Below are 21767 nucleotides of genomic sequence, written 5' to 3'. Positions count from 1 at the left end.
ACCACAATATGAGTAATAGTTTACTTTCATTCAGTAGGGGCTGGCCACTGCCCCGCTCATGGTTGCTTGCCCTTGGCCATGGTTTTCATTAAAAGGGTCCAGTGAGATGAAACTAATTATGCTGGCTGTCCATTAAGGCACAAACGGGGGAAATAAAAGGTTAGAACAAGTCTGAAGAAAGAATGAAAGACTGCAGGTAAAACAGCAAAAAGTGTTACAGTTACCGTAGACGTTTATCGAATTCCTGGAAGAGAAATTGCTTAGTCTATACTTCAGACAGTGACGTGTCTGACAGTCAGTCAGTTTTTGGTTGTCCATCTAAGATCAATCAATTTTCTAGACGCCGCAGTGGGAAAGATTCATATGTGAGTGACAGTTACTAAAATGAAAAACCACTGTGAAAGCAACAGAGGGAGAAGAGCAAAATAATAAAAATGGAAAATATTCTTGACAGATACAGAGTTGGGTTATTGTAATCATGTAATAACTCAGTAATGTAATGATGTAATTAAATTACAGCTGCAGTTATGTCGTTACAAAGCTTCTTCAGTTGTCTGCACTGAAAAAAAAACCTTACACAACATGTTTATTTATTCCTGCACACTAGCAGCTACAATCAGCTGATATGAACATTACTTTTAATTTTGTTGCATAAAAGTACATGAGCACAACGGTAAAGTGCAAATTGTATACAGGACATTTTTACTACCAACACAACTTTGCACAGACGGCCTGCTAACACAAGGGTGTCTTCAGCTAATAATTTTCTACATTAAAGCTACGTCACAAGATGTTTTAGACAAACTTTTAGGACTTGAAATGGACATTTCTTGGTAAAGGTTTATCAAAGAACAGCTTACTTTGCTGACACTTGAGGAAACATGCCACCTTTTGGGAATAATTGCAAGACAATAAGTGTTATTGCCTACCAGTAGTTTCAGTTTGCCCTTTTTTTTCTTATGAAAATGGTTTGTCTTAATGAAGGTATTTTCACAATATAAAGGGATTCTTGAAATGTCAAAATTAATTTGTAACAAGCTGTTTTCTTAAACTGTTCAAAGTTTTGGAAGGTGAACTGGCTTTGTGAAGGGTTGAAGTCTTTCCCAGCTGACACTGGCTGAGAGAAAGGGTACACCCCACACAGGCTGCCAGTCCATCAGAGGGCTAACACAAAGAGCCCTTCATTAAGTCTTTTGAGATTAATTAGAATACAGACTTAGTGAATTGGTAACATTTAAACACCAGGATCTCTTTGTGATTCATGTGATTCAAACATTTTTTTAAATCTTTTTTTTTGTGTGTGTGTGTGTGTGTTTTATTAACCTGAGGGTATCTTTTGTGAAACTGACAATGAAGTTTGTACCCAAGTATGAGAAAAGAGAAAACGACATAGTTATTTATACAATGTGAGACTGATGTGAAAATGATATTTTTCAAAGTGATTTCCCCACTGGTTTTGTTTTTTCAGCACCTTTTATGAATTGAACACAAGTATTGTTGGGGAAGATCTTAAGACTAAATTCTAGTATAAATCTACAAACATTTTCATTAATGAGTCGCCTGACACGTGGCAAATCAAAGGTATACTACTATTGGTATTAAATGACAAACTCAACCTGGTGCAGCAGTCCTTTGTCGTACCACACAAATGCAGCGACAGCACACAAAACCAAACTGTCTTCTGTGATTTATAGTGCAACAATTAACCTCTGAGAGCTGCTTGTGACTTTCATGGCATTTTTCCCAGTGAGGAAAAGAACCTCCTGGCTCTCGACCATTACGCGCTATCACATTTTTAATTCCACTGGGAGAACACAAGCACAAGAGCTATACATATTAATAAGTTGGAATGCTTATCCTCATGCTTTTTAGACAGAGCAGTCTGTCACAGGGTTGATCCACTGTCAATATACCAAAACATTTACCCAACACATGTATATATATTTTTTGTGCAAAGTCGGCTGAGAATAATACTTTAAATGCTGCAAAGAATCTCTGGTCAGGATCTAAGCAATGACCAGTGGGTAGAGCCTTGAATAAACCAAAGTGCTGCCTAAAAAAAGAAGCAAAGGAATTACTATTTTATCATCATGCTAAAATATTTCTAATTTCTATATAACCTTTGGCGCATATTGAATGATAAATATGCAGCTAGTGTTATAATAAAACTAATAAAGATTCGAGTAATAGTGGATGTATTGATTCTGCCCTGATATGGATTCTCATCCATATTATGACTTTGTGTCTATTCAAAAGTAATGAAACAGTCATAGCTCATGAACCTGCACCGTCACTTAATTACAGTGTGACAGATTTATAGAAAAGAAAATGCATAGATAAGCTGAGTGCATTTGTGTCACTGGCAAATTTCTCATTATGGTGACATTGTTATTCTCTGAAAGAAAGACAGTGCATTAAAGAAAAATAATATATTCTAGCACTCCGCGCTTCTCTGCAATGGAGTCATTTGTAGGAAATGAGGTTGCTCATAATCAGGGTCTATCAGGAGCACCTACTGATATAATCAGTCCTCATTTGGCTACACAGCCACATGGAAATTATTTTCTCCCCCAGTTTCTCCTGAACCTTCTAAAAATGTTTCTCTGAGGCCTTGTTTCATTTGGTGTATGGTTTAACTCCCTTTTTTATATCTGTGTATTGGTGTGGGCTTGTTTTTCCTTTCCCACAGTCATCTACGTCCAACCCAGTAGAAACTGCAGATATAAACAGAAATTTGGCCTTCTGTGCACTAGTCTAGCGGATAGGCAAGAACTCCTGTTTTTTTTCCCCAGATTTTTATTTCTTGTTAGATTTTTGTTCAGGTTAGAGTCATCTAAATCACAGTGATTATCAAATGACATTTCCACTAGCACCTAAAAGTCTAATTAAAGTTGTTGGATAGAATGCCATGCAATTCAGTTTGAACATTTGGGTCCAAAGATGAATCTAATACCATCATCAGGTCAACATTTCAGTTTTAAATTTAGTTTAAGTACATTAGACCCACCTAGTAATCCACAGACAATCTTACTTAAGCTAAGCCATGAACAGGCCAAAGAAAACTTTGCCCATTTCAGCTCTACCACACGGTTGACCAAGATACTCTCAATAGTAGGCGAGCACCTTGGCAGATCATCTGATGTTGCTGCTTGAGGAAAGTGCACTGTAAGGGCAGTACAGCTCCAGATAAAGAGAAAAAGAAACCTTTTAATATGACTTACTCTTCCATCCATCCATGTTCTTAACTGCTTGTCTAGTCAGCATGATAGAGTTTTTCTTTTTGAGTTTGTCACAATGAAATATGCATAGGAGACTGCACCCATGATTGCACATAATTGCATTTAGACTTACGCTCAGACAGTAGCAGAGAAACAAAGACTTTGGGATAGACTTAACAGTAGGCTAAAACACCTTCTTTTTGAATTAAAATATATTTGCTGCCATTTATTAAAGCAAGGCATTGATATGTTTGAAATGTAAGTGCAAACTTTGGAAAGAAGAGCATTTAAATAAATCTTGCAAACACATTTACCGAGGTTTGTCGTAGGCTATTTACTGAAAATAATTATTTAATACTAAAAAAACAATTTTTTCCTCTGATATGGTTGTGAAAGCTGCGGTTAGTAAAGTCAGTGACATTCAATCAGGATCTGATAGCAACCATTATTTTGGGTTATTTTACACATTCTGCAGGTCAGATTTCAGGTTCATCCAGAGAATGGCTTCCTCAACCTCCGAGGTATCTTACAGTCACCATTGATTTCTGACAGAAGAGTTTGCTTTGATATCACAGCACATCAATTCTCCTTAAGTCGGGCAGCCAGTTATTAGAATTGCCATGCTGTGCCTAGAGAGAAATCAAATCTACATTTCTAGGATATTATTTTTGCTTGTAGATTAGATCTGCTTGTTTCTGACCCATTCACTTGTGCACAAAGCTAATTTGCTCTTCTTAGTAAATGTGGTCCTTTATGCTTGATGTCTTTAAAAAACCAAAAATGCTGCCATATCAGTCACTTATCTGACAGTGATGTTTAAATGGCAAAACAGGGTGTAAAGCTGTTACAACTAATCTACAAGAATAAAGTCTATACAACATTCCACTGATGCATTTTGTTAACCTTGTGTTGTATTACGCTCCAGCATCCTCTTTATTTTCTACTTGTCAATATTTGTGCTCTCCTTTCACACTTTTCCATGACCTCCTAATACTTTCTGTCCACGTTTATTTCCCTTGCCTGCACCGTTCTACCAAACTCAGTTTCCAATCATTTTTTAACTCTCCCATGCAATCGGTTCCCCTGATTTCTGCCCCACCTCACACTCTGCGTCTCCCTTTCCATCTCCCCCTCCCTTTTCTCTAATCGTTCTGTTTTGCACTGAAGGTTACTCATGCCTGCAGGGCTATGAAAATGTCAGAAAGGCCCACTCCATTTTCAGCTACGTAAATAGCCATTTCCCGCCAGAGCAAACCCACTTTCCCAGGTCTGACCTGCCACGTTCCACGTTCCACATCTCACTTCCCACCTCCTTCTCCAATACCTGAGTGGAATAGTGAGGGGGGAAAATTAAACAATCTGAAACAACAACAAAAAATGGTCAAAATGTCAAAGGCTTCCGTGGTCCTGGTATTCAGTTAGCTTTGCAGTGCCACTTTGTCTTTCCCCATTTTTCTATCTGTGTCATCCAGTTTAGTGTCAGTTTTTGTGTTTTTATTTTTTTCGTGTTTCTTTCTTGTGGTTTTTCATCACCTGTCTTGTTACTACTTCCTGTATTTCTTAACCTCCCACCCTCATTTGTATTACCTGTTGTGGCATAGGTGTGGTCTCTGGCCCGCTGCAGAGGAGGCGTGGCACAGTGAGCTCCCGGGGCGGCGTGCAGGCGGGGTGAACAGGTGTGCTAGGGACACATGATTAATTGTGACTCTTTTTATGTTGCAGTGACAGTTGAGGAGGGCTGGTGAGCGGACGTGACAGCCGAGCGGGAGTGCCTGTGTCCCGAGCGTATGCCGAAACCATAGTGAACTATTACAATAAAAATAAACGTGTTGTCACCACATCAAGTGCTCTTGTGTTTATACGACGGGGTCCACCTTCACACCTGTGTTTGACCATTTCCACCTTTATCTTGTTTTGTAGTCAGCCTACAGTGTGTGCATGTGTGAATGCACTCTTGTATTTCCCTGGGTTTTTCTTAGATTGCATGTTTATCCATTGCATATTTGCCTCATACTTCTTCCACTCAACTTTGAACTGCTGTTTTGTTTTTGCCCATTTTCATTGTTCGTGCATTTGAATCCCCTCTTCAACAGCACTTTACATGAGAAATTCTATTGACAAACTTTACTAATTAAATCCTCAAAATGGGATGAAATATTCTGATATAATCACAAACGTGCAACGGCAGTGTTGAAAGAACATGCTAATATAACTTTCCAGATCTCACAAAAGAAAAGAAATGGACTTTTAAACCTTGCCTAAAATCACTTTGTACTTCCCAACCTGAACAGCCTTCATGCTGTCATTATAATTTATCAGCACTTTTCATTGACAGACATGGAGAAAGCACTTACAGTGAAGAAAATGACAGGCAGTGAAAAGAAACCCCTCTCTCTCCTCCAAGCCACAAAAAGTTGCAAATCAAATCTTGGTTCCATTAAAATTTTACTCTTAACACTCAAGGGACAAATGCTCTTTTAAGGCTGAGCAAGTGCAGTAGTTCTCAAAGGTTTAGTGTTTTCCCTGAATTAAAATAGAGCTTTGGATGCAGTAGTGAGAGGATGCGTGGGATGGAGAGGATGTCACAGAAATATTAAACTGGATTTGTGCCCTGAGTGTTTTACTGAATAAATATAATCACTTATTTGATCTCTTGTGTTCTCTAAAACAAATGTTCTTGCTTTTCTGCCCCGCACATCCTCACACTTTGAGAGTAGGGTCATGCAAGGCTAGTTCATTTCCGTGTGCTGTGTCCCAGAAAACCCTGACGGGCTGCACGTCAGTCCCGTCCTCCTCCTCTTCTCCCCTTCACTAACACTCTCCTGATCTTCGTTTTCAATTTCCTGCAGCTCTGCAAGACAATGGAGAGCTACATCAAAGGCCTGCATGACGGGTTTTATAGCTCACATCAGCAAAAAAGAAAAAAAAAATTCACTCACAAGTCCTATTCAGTAGCATTTGAACAACTCATCATCTTTCAATCCACTTGCAACCAAGGTTCCATTTTTCTCCGAGGCTTCTTTTTAAGAAAGTCAAATAAAAACTGTTTAGACAGCTGAAGAGTGGAAATCATTTCCAGAGGCCACGATCCATTACTATTTTTTTTAAAAAAGTATAAGGAATGGAGGTGAAATATGATATGTGAAAACAGACAATATGCCCTTACGTCAATGTCAAGGCCATACAGCCTGAAAGTATCGTTTTTCATGGTCTCATATGTATTCTCTCTGACAAGACATGATTCATGCCACAGCCTAACCACATGTTATACTCCGGATGTGAGTGCAAAAGTACACATGCATGTACACACATTATTATATTGTATTCTATTGTATTGTACGACTGGAAATAACAGTGAAATGATGCACAAAAAACCCCATAATTGAACAGTACATATATAAAATGACTTCAGGATCCATTCAGGCAAATTTACCTCGGTTTACTCAGTGTTGCTCTTCTCGTAACAATGGATATATTGAGTCAGCACTGTCAGTCTGGCAGTGCCCCCCCTTCCCGCCGTGACTGAAAATGACTTTCAACAGCTTGATCGAATTAATTGGCTTGACTGTTGGGCAGGGAAGGATAGCTAGACCATTAGCTATTGAAAGAGAAAAGATTGACAAGTGCGTTGTTTCACTGAAATAAATGAGAGGGAGGACAGCGGCTGAAGGCAGAGTGAAGGGTACACAAAGAAAACAGGCCTTAGATGAGGACAAAAGAATAGACTTTGCAAAAATGAGCCTGCTTTGTTTCCACTCCTTGGCAGGAATCAGATGTTTTGCTGTGCTCCATCTTGTGAAGCATGACTCCCTCTTCTCCTTAGACACAAAACCTATCATTTGGACATTTGTGGACAGAAGAAAGAAAAGCGGCTTCACCAAAGACAGGAATAGACATTTTGAGGGATGTGGGGAAATGGGGGTGTGGTGGCAGCATGAAAAGCATTCAGCACGGAAAATTTATTTTCCAATAGTAGAAAACGCATGGTACTACATTCATTCATGCTCTGGGGATAGTATGTTATTACTGTGATAGTCAAATCCAAGAAAAACCAAAACAATCAATGCTTTTATGATGTTGCTAATCATATGGATTGTTCCTAAATAATTCCCTGTGTTAACCATAAGGAATATTAGAGACCAGTGAGGCTGTGGCCAAGCTGTAGCACCGTGGATACCATGCTGCCGTATAGCTGCTTGTGTCAGGGTTACTTTGAGGGCAGGGCAGAGGTGTGGAACTCATTCTAATTGGATCTGTCAAAACTCGCTATCAGTTAATGTAGTGCTTCTATTAGGCAAAGCTGCAGCCCATGACCTGCAGCTCTCCGAGCATGATCAATGGTTCCATTTATTATTTTGCTCTTGTTGTCGCTGTTGTTGGTGGTGGTGATGATGATAATGCTGTCATTAATGATGCTCATTCAAAATGCCTGTTACATTTTGTCTGTGACTGATTCCATTATTTACATACTGCTGTCATGCAAGTAGCAATGCTAAACCCACCACCTTTCTTTTCTTGCATAGAAAGCAGCTTGCAAAGATAAAAGTCTCAGATTTACTGTTAAACATTTGCAATAAGTTTCTTTAAAATAACTTCTATGTGATTTTGGACAGCATCTTAGTTTTATAGTAAAAACTGAACAGTTCCTTACATTGTTCACTTTATCTTCTGCTTCTGCCCCTTCAATAATTCTAGTGTCTTACCCTGCAGTTACAGTAAGTCACTCTGGAAATGAGAACAATTCAAATAAACCATTCTACGATTTGCAGAAGTATCGTCTCTCCCTTGACTGTCTCAGATGGAAGAAAGGGATCAATACCTCAATTCGCCAGAGCCTTGTAAATCTGTAGAAATCCTTTTATGCTACATGAGCCCTGTATTTATCTGTGGCTATACTTGCACACAGAAACAAGGTTTTTCCATAGCTTTGATTGCACTGCTTGGGGACTGGAAAAGTGTTTATAAGCCATCCCTGTAAGCATGTTGTGTTGTCTCATTCGGTTCATATCAGATTATTCCCATCAGAGCTTGTCCCGTGTCTTGGCAAGGTTACAGATGATGAACGACTTCACTTTCAGTTAGTTTTTCATCTTGAGGACATATGCTGCCGTTCCTCCTGACTAATTCAACCCCTGACTTTTCTATACTCTATGCAGGTATTCATATAGCTCTTTTTTCTACCTTAATTGGTCTCTCTATATTATTGTGCATTTTTTTCTGCCTCTTTCTGTCACATGCATAGTTTTCTGCGAGACTTTTCAGGCAGTTTTTTGTTTTGTTTTTGCTTTTTCGTCATTGTTTTCTCACTGCTTATCTGAGCCCAGGTATCTTCATAATAAAGACTGGTTTGTGTAAATGTTTTTTTCAGTTCTACGCATCTGCACATAATGTGTCTGTGTGCATATTTAGGCCTCATATAATAAGAAATAAACAAGCATTTAGAAATACTGAGAAACTACATTGAGACACAACATCTGCAAATTGGTTGTGTCTGCAACAGCCAATTTAGATGATCAATGTTCTAAATATTTTCTTAGAAATTAATGAACCACTGGAATACCATAAGATACCATAAATTATTGTCAAATTGCCATTTGTTGTAGAACAATCAATCTGAAAGCACAAGACGTTGAATCAAAAATGACAAAACCAGATTACATGACGAGGGGAAAAAAGTCATATTTTAGAAGCTGCTTGCTTTTTACTAGATGAATTAATAACATGATAGAAAGTAAGGCTCTAGGTAGCAATTATAATTTATTATTATACAACTGAATATCCCCTTGTTATTTCTTTGATTAATCATCAAATGATTCACTTAATGAAGATTCAAAAATGGTGGAAAAATATATTGTTTTTTAGAGGGCAAACATGTCTCTGACTCACTGGAAATCAAAACATATATTACACAAACACAGGGATCAACCAAGACAATATTAAAAATGTAAAAAGTGAGTCTCTGAAGGATTGTTTGCTTTTAAATATTTTAACAATTAACTAATAGTCATTCATTTTCCCACTGGACTCATTTAATATGGAACCAATATTTTGTTATAGTTAAAGGCGTTCAAATTAAAATATTCAGTTAGCCCTTTCATCCTTCATCACCCCAAAAGAAATACATTTTTGTACACATTTAAACAGGACCACACTCAATCATCCTCCAATGATCAGCATAGACATGAGTAAAAAAACAAAACAAAAGAGAAAAACAAAAAAAAAATACAGTGTGCTTTCATATGAATCCGCGATAATCTTCACTAGTCTGAATGAGTCAAAGCGACTCAACATGGATTAATAACAAGGATTAGTGAGACATAAACTGCAGCAGAGACAAAGGAAAAAGGGACAGAATTACATATTTATTTGGGTCTAAATCTACAAGTATACAGTTGTGGTCAGAGGTCTACATACACTCAGTGGATATCACAGCAATTTGGGCTTTTAGTGATTTCTGTGAACTGTTCTTCTTCCGGCGTGGAATAGTTTTACAGTACTAATGAGTGGGGGGAAAAGGAATTCGGTGCACAAATTTGTGTTTAATATGAATTTTCTCTAATCCACAAAGAAGTATACATATAATGAATAATGTTGACCAAGCATGGAATAGGAAACTTGTGATCCCCATTAAAAGATATGTGTAGTACAATCATTCCGCTCTGGAAAAACAGTTCAAAGAATTCATTAAAAGGTTTTTATGCTACAGCTGTAGAAGCATTAAATGCTGCAATAACAATATCCACATGAATGTGCTCCGTGCCATAAACAGTGTGTGCAATTTCAGATTGTATGTTATAAGTATTTATATAGTTTATAGCTTTATATTGTTTTTGTGATGAGGATTGCATTTAATTTAATTATATATGTTAAACTTTATAAATACAACACAGATATTCTCTTCTCTTCTAAAAGCTCAAAACTACCGTGACATTCATGGCCAGGTTGAGTGTTTATAAAAAATCTGACCACAACTACGTCTACATACAGTGTAATTAGTAATTATATAACATTTCATAACTCTCGAGTAATTTTGCTGCTGCTTTGATATCCTGCTTTATGGACCAAAAGGCAGCTGTGCTTGTTTTGTCTTTTTAAGAGTTCATTTTTTGCCAGTAAAACAGCTGAACCATCTGCAGAGTTTAGGGGCATCAAAGGTCCTGATGAAGCACTTATTGGGAGTTCATCTTTGAGATTCTAGTAATCAAGCAGGCAGTTCTATCACAAGGAAGGCAGAAGAAAGAAACAAGACAGCGAGGAGCAGACAAAAGCTCAGGCAGAAAGTGGCAGACAGTAAAGACAAGCACCTCTTTTAAGCTGCTCCATAATAAAGCATGAAATAGGCTGGTTAAGTCGTGGCTCTGGCACGGACACTAGTCCACTTCAGAGAGCTACATCCTCAATCAAAGAAGAAATGCAACAACAAAGATGTACTCTGTGCACAGTATAATTGCTTTCATGTCCCCAAAAACAGAAGCATCTGGGTGTTAAACAAATTGAATGCGTCGAAATTGTAGTTGTGCATAAAATTTAACACCCACACTCCCTCCAAATCAAAAGAATCCAGCAAAGTGGACTGCAATGCACTGACCTGAACTACAAATAAGACAAAATACAGACAGACACTGAAAATCTCAAGGCCGAGCTTGTCAGTAAAGGTAACCCGAGCGGTTATTGTTGCCATGAGAATAGGGACAGTGAAGTCCTATCACCTCTACAAGAAGGTCGACAAGCAACACAGCAACCTCTCAGGTGGCAAGAGTGGCTGCCTGACAAGTAGGCTGGCCCCAGAGGAAAAGCCCATCTCGGTGACAGCTTCACTTTACCCTAGGAGATATTTGTGTCTGTCTGTGTCCTGTGTGAGAGTCCTGGAGTGAGTATGTCTGACAGCTACACAGGAAAAAAACACTATAGTGTTGAACCGTTGACATCATGAATGTATTGGTTGTTTAGACCAGTTTGGCACTAGTCTAAAAGCTGTGAATTTAATGTGCAAGCAGAAAACTGACCCATCAAGCAACTGATGGACTTAAAAGATTCCATTCATATCAAAGCAGAGGCTTAAAAATTAACTGCTGAATAGCAGAATTTATAATAATAATAATAGTTCTCCTCAAAGTACATTTCGCTATTGCACAGAAAAATAAAGTAATCGAGAAATTAAGCTGAACTTTAACCAGATGAGACATGTGTACTCAATTGCTACAGAGCATCTACAAGTTTGTCCTCCCCTGAGAGGCTATTCACCCGCACTGAGAGCACCCTTAAGAAGCCAGCGCCTGGAAAGAACAAGGTCAGTATGTCATAATGAAATGCAAGTAATACCAACAGGCTGATTAGCATTAAATGAAAAAAAGCTCATTTTGTGGTTTAAAAAAAAGAGATGCCAGTTCGTAATTAGGCTAAATTTAAAAACACTTACAACATGCAGCTGAATCAGAAGATAGGAACAGAGCAGTGCACCACAGTTTGCAGTAGCATCAGTATGGTTGACTGTCCTTCGTAGCTTAAAAAGAATCCAGCCAGTTGTGTTAGTTTCTTGGCTAATAAGCAGAGGTGGCCAGGTCACCTAGCTACCATTACAAGTTGCTAATTAGGTCAAAATGATCCTCAGTCAAATTGAAGGAGGCACTTAAGATTCATATTTGAAGATCCACTGGCTGCCACACAGTTACATGGATAATTAAACATAGATCGGGGGGGGGGAGTGTGCACACAAAATGTAAATAATAAATGTCCATTATTATTATTATGCATGACAAAATCACTGCAACTCGTAATATTGTTGAAAAATTAAATCTTGTTCAAAAAAGGCTAAACCCACTCTGATGTCAAAACAAGCATGTTCTGTTGGTGAACTTGTCTAATTAAAATTCACATTACAGTTCAGCTCCAGCGCAGCCTGTGAGTTTCCATGTCTCCAATGTCTCAAAAGACAGAATGTCCCCAGTGCCGCTTTCAAAACATGAGGATATGTTCTGTCTTGCTTGTACTTACAGATGTGCATGCCATAAAAACTAATGATTCTATTGTGTGACTTAAAGGATTCCCTATATCGTACAAACAAATCTACACTGCATTTGTGTGTGTAATCTCTGTGTATGTACACCTACCTATGTAATCATTCATTGCTCAACTACTCCAACTTGCTTTAATTTCAGAAGACACCTAATTGCAATTAAGATGCATGGGGTGTTGAGCTGGGAAGTAAAAGGAAGTAATCAGTGCTGATTATAGAGCCAGAGCCTGATCAGAGTAAATCATATACTGACTGTACGTCTCCTCTGTGCCCGCTTGAATCGGAGTCGGGAATGAGACGGAACAGAGGCTGTTTTTAGTGTGATTATGTCCATGGCAGCACTACAGACTCCAGCTCGCTGCCAGATTTGAAAGGATTATGCCGCGTGTGACACCATGAGGTTGACCTAATCTTGTGGAGAGACACACAAAGATAATTTATGGGTCTTTTATGGGTCACATCGGACATGAATCTGTCCAATATGTTTTCCAGCTTTTAAATTTATAGTTTCCCCACCAGTCTCTTTAGTTTCAGTTTATGGGTTTGTTTTGCAAACTGTTCTATATAAAACACAAAGTGCTGCTTATGTATGTGGAGTTTGATTTGTGTATGTAAACACAGGGGCTTAATGAAACTCCAAGTCTAGCTGTCTAGGTCTGCATTCTGAGTGCTGCCAAAATGTGAGGGTTCTGAAAAGCCGGTAAAGACATTATGCAACTAAATGTATTTCTTGAATTCTGTATGTTTAAGTGAAAATTTGCAAGTATAATAAATCACTTCCCCTGTTTATTTGATGTTAAATTATCCAAGCTGAAATGCATAACCACATACTGATCTAGTGATGCAGAAGAAGCATGGTGATCTGAAACAGTCAAAACATTTCATGGCAGCATTCAGGTTATAGTTTAAATATGTAAACAGACGGTCTTTGAGGACAGTGTTTTTAAGTACCACCTTTTCATGTAATGCTTTTACTTATAGATATAAAAAGCATCTTTTCTTGTATATCAGTTGACTGAAAAGAGTGCACAGTATTTGCTTTGCTACTGAGTGCACTTATTTTTTTACAGATGCTCCACACATACATCAGGAGACTATACCATCTCGATGTAGTCGCTAATGAGAAACTTCACTGAAACATTTGGGGACTGAATGCCTTGCTCAAGAGTTTTGACAAGTTTGACTGTGAGTAGAGTCACACATTCATTCTTTCTCAGCCTTATCTTTACTTTATCTATGTATTCAGACTCACTTCTATTACATCAGAGCCCCGGGTCATAGAGGACCAATTTTTTAGTGTGAAAATCCACATGGAAAGCTTCAATCCTGGCTTTAGTCACACCATTTGTTAGCAGTAATGAGGGTAGCGTTTTGTAGATTGTGAACATTGGCTATCCAACAGTGACACCTACTGGCTAATAAAGTCAAAATTAATCATTTCAAAAGACGTCTGATTTTATTTGATATTAATTAATGTAACATTAATTAATATTAAACACACAAAAAGGGATTTAGACTTAGTAGACAATTTCTTAAAATTAGGCTAAGTATTTATATATATATCATATTTCAGATGATCACTGTACTCCCACTTACATAATTCAAACACACATTGGTAATATTACATCTAAACTAATTGTAAAATAGCTAAAAGTTCATGTAAAATGAATCTTTTCTTAATGACATGTCAAATGCTCATGATGGTTCATGTTCTTTGCTCCTGTACTTGACTTGAGATGTAAATGAGGAAATACTCTATGTACAAAACAAATGCAAATAATTACAAGCATGATTGGTGCATTAAAGGTTTTGGCACGCAGGGCTCGCAGAACAAAGACTTAACATCTGTGGAGCAAATCTGTGAAAAGAAACTCAAGAATAGGAAAACCCACACAGAGCTCTCTTATTGATGTCTTAATCGAGCATGTCAGGGAAATTTTCCTGGCAGTACTCTTTAAAGTTGAAGTCCTCAACAGTGAAAGGTACATCCTTCCACTTCTTCACTGGTAGCCGCTCTTGACCAGGGCTCTCCAGAACAAAGTTCTTAATGGCTAGATTTGGCAATATGGCACACTTCTTGTACTTTATTTCATTTCCCCATTTCTGTGAATTTACACAAGAACAACACTCAGAATCCAACACGAGCATGAACGTAACATTGTGTTTTGTTTTTATTTGAAAAGGGTACCTGGTTGCATATTTCACAGCTGATTGTATGCATAGGCTCCCAGTCCTTAAAGCTTCTTTCTAGAGTCAGTTGGTCTCCAAATGTATAGTGTTTCCTGAGGACAAACAAAAAGAAAAGTTATTTTACTTTGTCCCCAACATGCTTTTGCGTTAACTCTTAGATCAGAACATATTTAACTCACTTAAAGGCAGGGTTGACGTTGACGTACATGTTCTCAACTAGCTTGATGTCACTGCCAGAAGCCACAGGGGTAAAACAGTTTCGACACAAGAGCTGGATACTGGAAGCAGTGTTACGACTCCTCTTCTCTGCTTGGCGCCTCTGTTCAATTTTGGTGCAAGTGACTACCATCTCTCGAAGCTGAGTAATCTGGAGACAAGGAAGAATGGAAGATGATGTTAATACCACGGGGCTGTGAAATGTATTAAGGACTGGTAGAGTATATACGCTCACCTTTGTGCAAAAGTCTTGACAGGTCATGGTTTGCACACGGTCAATGGCTTGTCCAGTCAGCTCCTCCAGAGATTCATTGATGCGCTCTCGGCAATCTTCATGCCCGCCTGCTTGGGCTACCACTGCATACTGACTGTTTTTTGCTCGTGCACGTCCCTTGGCCTGCTGCTGGGCGATCTCATTAGTAAGGAGTCCGTAGCGCACCACCAGGTTGCATTCAGGTATATCAAGACCTTCTTCGGCCACACTGGTGGAGATCAGGAGGTTCAGAGAACCCATACGGAAATTCTCAATTGTTTCTGCCTGTTCATTCTATAAGAAATATGCAAATAAAAGCATGGAAACATGCAGAAATGTCCATAGGGATGTTACTGAATGTGACTGACTCAAAGCTTATAGGCGAAGACTGTATATCATCATACCTGTGTCATGTAGGTGATGCCATTACCAGCGCCAATGAGGATGTCTGCCTTGATGCCAGCTTCCTGCAATGCCCTGTTTTTGAGGACCCAGTCTTTCAGGTAGTGGGTGCTTTTACGAGTTTTAGTGAAGATGATTGCCCTTGCTGGGACACCTGACCCAAACTGTTCTAACAGAGTGCTCTGAAGTTCATCCATCTTTGGGTTCTCAAAGCGAGAATCCATAGCAAGGTTCTTTAGCTCCACCTGATTCTCTGTGTGCCACAAAATAGTGACGCAAGTGATGGTTATATTTGCTGAAACCATGAAAATGTGGATTATAATGAAAATATGAGGACTCTCACCTTCAAAAAGTCCCAACAGGAAGGTGTCTGTCCCATCAATGGGATTGGTTCTCTTTTTGGAGTAATACTCCTCTAAGGAGCGATAAGCATCAATCATCCGTAAGGTGTCATTGATGAGGAGGGCATCATTATATTGCCTTAGGTGTAACGCACATTGTGCAAGCAGTCTGTTTTTCTCCTGTACGCCTGGTCAAAGAAACAGATGTAAGCAGAAGCATTGTTTCATCTAAAGATTTACTTACTCTAATTCTATGAAAAAATATACTCAAAACAAAATCACGTTACAAGATTAAAAACTAAGTCTGTACCTCGTTGCTCTAGATTCACCACATCTGCCTCATATTCTTGTGTTCCACACTCTTTAAGTCTGAAGTCTGGAGGAAGGTTCATGCGACTGTGGATGATGTTCATCATCGATATCAGATGATCACCAAACGGATCCTCAAAGAAAAACACGTGTTTGTGTTTACTAGCAGATACTGTTTTTCGACAAGTGGTTGTTGTCCTGAGGCCAGCATTTGTATGATACCTCTGGGACAGCAACTGCTTCAGCCAATAACATAATATTACATTAAAAATAAAAAAATGTTTACAGTCTGCTACTACAGGGTTATTTTTTTAATATATAATAAAATGTGCATTTGCTTCTTAGTTTAGTATTTTTCCATGATTTGTTTAAGATATCTAAACTAAATATGTGTGTGATAGCTAGGGGTCTCTGCTACAATGCAAATTCAGCATACCCATGATACCTTAACTGGTTTCACTAACCATAACGTCAATGGTAAAGCAAATGTGTTAAACAGACCGTTAAGTCAAACCTGAGTTTCCCAATGTAAAAGCATTTTCATGGGAAAGGCATGTTGTTGGCAACATGTGAGCAGTCAAAAACACAAACAGGTTTACAAGCAGCACAATTTCACAAAGAAAGGGAAAGTGTTAAAGCTCTGTCACTAAAACACCGGAAGATCTGATAGATTACTTCTTTTTTTTTTCTTTAGATGTGCATTAGAAAATTTTACCATCATTTTTTCTGAATGAGCAAGTAAAGAATACATACAAAAACATTCAAATTTAGAGTTAGTCTTGCAATTTTCATATAAGATCAACAAGGTTAACAAGTGCTCTGTTTGTGTTTCATGCCAAGAGCTGATGACACCATAGAATAAAGTTAGGAATGGGAATAGAAACAAAGATAATAAGGGAAAAACATAAACTTTAAAGAAAGATAAGAAATATTTATCCCATATCTGGTCATTTCTTTTATTACAGCAAATGAAAAACTGCTTCTAGTGCTACTGTCACTACAACAACAACAAAAACAACAATGTGTTGTGTTTTTATAAATTTAAGAAAACTGTAATTTTCGTATTTCAAATGAATGGTCTTATTGAAATAAAAACAGGTATAAAAAATATGTTTACTTTAAGTCTTTCTTTCACAATTTTGAAGACTTTTCTGGGTTTGGGCACCACTTCCTTCAGTTCAGATGCATATTCTTTAGCTGAAACTATGGCTGAGTCCAAGTTGGCACAAATCTGAAAGGAGGAGCATTTTCAAGCAAAGCCAGCTAATTAAATAGTGATAAATTATATAAAAAGCTCAAATGAAAAATGAATCCCTGACCTCCAGTACATGCTCCACAGCCTTGTCCAGGGTCTTTGCTCCCCCTGTCCCTGGGGATGCTGTGAGGCCCAAGATCTGTGGCAGTGGTTTTTCTCCCTTCAACTTCTTCTCCACATAGAGTCTCATTACTTTGTTGTAGGCTTCCTCCTTGTGAGTATGGTGGCACTCATCAATTATCAGCAGAGTAATATCTGTAGAAAATCCTCAAGTCAGTTCATTTCAGCATAACAGCATAATCAGACATGTTTAAGCTCACTTTGACTCACCTGAGAGCTCGACATGTCTTGCTTCCTCCTTGTTAATCAGAGCGTTGTACAAGATCTGTGCTGTGCAGATGACTACATCTGACTCTTGCACCACTAAACCAAAAAAGTCCTTTTCATCACTCTCTCCGCTCACTTTCCTAACAGCATAGTGTAGACCCAGTTTAGGATCAAACTCTTTGTTGTAGTGTTGGTCAACAAGATGAACCTGAATAATAGAATACATCAAAAACATTATATGAAGTCACCTTCTTATACCAGTTTTATGATGATTTTTATTGCCCTCTTTCTACTTTAGGTACCTTGTTTACGAGAACCATCACTTTAGCATTTGGTGTGGTCTCCAGGTGTTTTTTGGCCACATACACTGCAGCGCGGGTCTTTCCACCTCCAGTCGGTAACCAAATTATGACGTTCTCTCGTTTAAGAGCCCTTTCAACCACTTCCTGCTGGTAGGTATATAGTCCAAAATCTGCCATTTTCCAGTGTCTTTTTGTCCAACAATACTTTAGAATGGCATAGATTTCAGATACTGTAGAAAAGAAATGGACACCACATTGCAATTTGAAGGCTTAAATGTCTGTAGGAGTAAAGCTGGTGACAAAACAAGCAAGCATTCTGAGAGGCATAGTGAATAGAAACACTTGATATCACTTATATATGAGCTGCCAGAAAGAAAATGTAATTTTAACTCACCAGTCAGTGCTGACAGAGCTCTGTGTTGTTCTGCTTCTTTCCTCTTCCGCTGTCACCAGGCACTGCAAGTTGGTGAGGTTTTAAACTCTGTTTGGACAGGCTGCGTCACGTGGAAATTGGAAAACGAAACCTCTATGTTCTCAGAACAGTGGGCCTCATGAGGGAGTCTCTTGAAGAACGGCAGCAGGTGATCATTATGCAGTGACAAGGGAAGAATGAGCTTCACTAAAATAAAGTAGGTTCTTCTAAGAAAAGCCACACCCAAGGTACTACTTAGATATCCCATCTAAATGTATGACCTAAAAATCTATTTTTTTTTATTGAAGAAAATTCCCTAACTTAACGTACTCCTTGTTTGTAGTTTTGTTTTCCAGACACAGCTTGTCAGAATTAGTCTTTAAAATAGGCATGGGGATTTTTTACATGTACTCATTCACTTGTTTTCTGCCCTCTGGCAAGAAAAGAGCTTCAACAGTATTTGGCTGCTTTACAGAGCTTGGGTACAGCTTCAGTCACCATCAAAAAAGTTGTGTCGTCTGAAAACATATAAACTCACAAGTAAGAATAACCAAAAACTGAAACCAAAGTTGCCCTTTTTTCAAAGGAGCTTGGAAAGAAAGTGGCTTCTTCAGTTCTAAAACCAAACGGCGGAGAATCTCAGGTATGTAAACCTTAATAGTGGTTGGCCCTTAAGAGGGTGATAGGCCTCGCCGTATCATGTGACCTATTAAGGCAGTGGTTCCCAAACTTTTTCTGCCCCCCAGCACAAACACATCATCCAACCACACACACCCATATTTTGTTTTCAAACTCCATTGCAGTTTATTTCCCACCTCAAACCTTTTGTAAACAATGAAACAAATAAAAGTAAACTGCAAAAAATAACAGAAAAATAAACCATCTTTATGGTGTAAATATTTTACGTCTAGTTGGGGTTTTTTGTTTGTTTGTTTTTACTGTTTTATTTTAGATTCTGCTGCTACAGATATATTTGACTCTTATATTAGCATTTTTCCAAGGTGGAATTAAATTAACACTAGTCTTGGGAGTGGCAATAAGAGTACTTGTGGTCATTTCTGAGGTGAACTAGTAGATGAGGCTTTTCCCATTAGTCTCTCAGTGCATTTGTTCATGTTACAAGAAAAAGCAGTTTTTTCAAAATCCATCAGTTGGGTTTAAAAAAAAAATCTGCTTACTCTATCTCTCTTGTTGACAATGTTGAAGGTTTTTCTGGGTCTGGGCACCACTTCCTTCAGTTCAGGAGCATACTGTTTAGTTGAAACTATGGCTGAATCCAAGTTTGCACAAATCTGAGAGAGCATAATCAATTATGAGAAAAAGACACTTGTGGGAGGACATTTGAGTGGCAAATGATATATAAAAAAATGAATCCCTGACCTCCAGTACATGCTCCACAGCCTTGTCCAGGGTCTTTGCGCCTCCTGTTCCTGGGGATGCTGTGAGACCCAAGATCTGTGGCAGTGGTTTTTCTCCCTTCAACTTCTTCTCCACATAGAGTCTCATTACTTTGTTGTAGACTGACTCCTTGTGAGTATGGTGGCACTCATCAATTATCAGCAGAGTAATATCTGTAGAAAATCCTCAAGTCAGTTCATTTCAGCATAACAGCATAATCAGAAATGTTTAAGCTCACCTGGACTCACCTGAGAGCTCGACATGTCTTGCTTCCTCCTTGTTAATCAGAGCGTTGTACAAGATCTGCGCTGTGCAGATGACTACTTGTGACTGCTGCACCACTAACCCAAAAAAGTCCTTTTCCTTATTCTCTCCACTGACTTTCTTAATAATGAAGGTACCACCCATGTGAGGCTCAAACTCTTTGTTGTAGTGTTGGTCAACAAGATGAACCTGAATTATAGAGCACATCAAAAACATTATATTTAGTCACCTTTAGTCACAGCAGGTGTATAATAGTTTTTATTGTCTTAAACATTAAATCCCCTCTTTCTATTTTAGGTACCTTGTTTACGAGGACCATCACTTTAGCATTTGGTGTGGTCTCCAGGTGTTTTTTGGCCACATACACTGCAGCGCGGGTCTTTCCACCTCCCGTCGGTAACCATATTATGATGTTCTCTCCTTTAAGAGCCCTTTCAACCACTTCCTGCTGGTAGTTATGCAGTCCAAAATCTGCCATTTCGCAGTGCCCTTTTGTTTAGTAATATTTTTGAGTGGCATAGAATACAGATACTGTAGAAGAGAAATGGACACCCAGTTGTGACTTCAAACTCTTAGACTTAAAAGTCTGCTGGAGCAAAGCTAGAGACAAAACAAACAGAAAGAAAGTCAGCCTTTTGAACTCACCAGTGACGAAACTCTGTGTAGTTTTGTCTCTTTTTCAGCCGTCACAAGACAGTTGCAAGCAGGTGATGTTTTCAATTTTGTTTGGACTGCCTGTGTCACGTGGAAACTGGAAAATGAAACTTATCTGAACTCAGAAAGTTGGCCCTCATGAGGGAGTCTCTGGATGAACAGAAGGTGATCACTAAAATATCTACTCTTAACTCGCTCTGCCTATTGTTTTTAGTTTTGCTTTCCTGATGTAACAAACAGCTTGTTAGTGTTGCAAAAAAAAATAAAAATCCCCTTGTCTGTTTTAATGTCAGCTCCCGTAACTTGATCTCTACCCTCTGGCAGGAAAAGAGCTTCAGCAGTATTTGGTTTCAGTTTCATTTCATTGTGTTACAGTCAAATTCTTCATCTTTAGAATGTAGTCTAAATGTTTATAGATCTAAACCATAAAAAAAGATTTCAGCTGTTAGTTGACAATGACATTTTCTAAAGACTGAGCTCAAATGAAACATCTAAATTTGAGATAATCAATGTATGCACAATATCATATTTTTGTAAACTAATTTGTAGTATTACATCTAAGTGCACTGTAAAATGACTACAATGGTTCATGTAAATTCATCTTTTTGATGACATAAAGTGTCCACGATGGTTAAGGTTCATGTTGTCTGTCTATGTGTGTTAGCCCTGCGACAGACTGGCGACCTGTCCAGGGTGTACCCCGCCTCTCGCCCTATGGCAGCTGGGATAGGCTCCAGCACCCCCCGCGACCCTGATAAGCGGATGGATGGATAGTCAACGAGTATTTCAATAACTCTTATCTTCGCTTCCTGCAGGCAAACCTCCTGTTCTAGGGTCCAGTACCTCACCTGCTCAGGTGATTAGCTAGCATATCCGAAGTTTCCGACCGGTAAGCTAACATAAACATAAACATTACTGTACAAGCATTAACATGAAATGACTGTACAAACGTTAACATAAACACGGTCAACGCGACGCACTAACTCTCTCAAACTGACCCACTCAGAGTTGACGTCACAGCTCCAGGGTGCTTCCTGTAACTGCGGTCAAGTGAGCCCTCACACGCGATCGCGAAGTCAGGTCAAGCTAGCCGCACCACCAGCCGCACCCAGTGTTGCCAACTCCTCAGTAAGGAAAATCGCTATTGGTTGTCCTAAAAGTCGCTAGAAGTCGCTAAATGACGTCATCGCCTAATTTGCATAATTGGTCA

At 38.7% G+C, this 21767-nt stretch overlaps 1 protein-coding gene across 3 annotated transcripts; it reads right to left on the bottom strand.

The window, feature by feature from the left end:
* Positions 1-13688: 13688 nt before the first annotated feature.
* LOC134626430 (ATP-dependent RNA helicase DHX58-like) lies at positions 13689-18285 on the bottom strand. Of its 3 annotated transcripts, none has more exons than XM_063472243.1 (12): positions 18224-18285; positions 17830-18059; positions 17531-17735; positions 17265-17455; positions 17063-17176; positions 15947-16079; positions 15639-15824; positions 15298-15548; positions 14876-15187; positions 14604-14791; positions 14423-14516; positions 13689-14337 (listed from the first exon to the last, which is right to left on the bottom strand). In XM_063472243.1, exons 2-12 carry the CDS (start codon positions 18004-18006, stop codon positions 14149-14151), a joined length of 2040 nt encoding a protein of 679 aa, XP_063328313.1. In that variant the 5' UTR covers positions 18007-18059; positions 18224-18285; the 3' UTR covers positions 13689-14148. The 3 variants fall into 3 exon arrangements, with proteins under 3 accessions (XP_063328313.1, XP_063328315.1, XP_063328316.1); XM_063472245.1 differs by having other exon boundaries at positions 14631-14791; XM_063472246.1 differs by lacking the exon at positions 17063-17176.
* Positions 18286-21767: the final 3482 nt, after the last annotated feature.

The sequence above is a fragment of the Pelmatolapia mariae genome, linkage group LG4 (assembly GCF_036321145.2).
Source record: "Pelmatolapia mariae isolate MD_Pm_ZW linkage group LG4, Pm_UMD_F_2, whole genome shotgun sequence".
In the NCBI taxonomy this organism is placed as follows: Eukaryota; Metazoa; Chordata; class Actinopteri; order Cichliformes; family Cichlidae; genus Pelmatolapia; species Pelmatolapia mariae.
The sequence above is the reverse complement of the archived record's forward strand: the minus strand, read 5'-3'. Positions and strand labels throughout refer to the sequence as shown.

Excerpts from the sequence above, each read along its gene's own strand:
- LOC134626430 (XM_063472243.1), bottom strand. The coding sequence starts at position 18,006 with ATGGCAGATTTTGGACTATATACCTACCAGCAGGAAGTGGTTGAAAGG. Across the intron at positions 17,456-17,530 it reads AAGACATGTCGAGCTCTCAG|ATATTACTCTGCTGATAATT; the intron begins GTGAGTCAAAGT and ends GATTTTCTACAG. Across the intron at positions 15,188-15,297 it reads GCATCACCTACATGACACAG|AATGAACAGGCAGAAACAAT; the intron begins GTATGATGATAT and ends TATTTCTTATAG.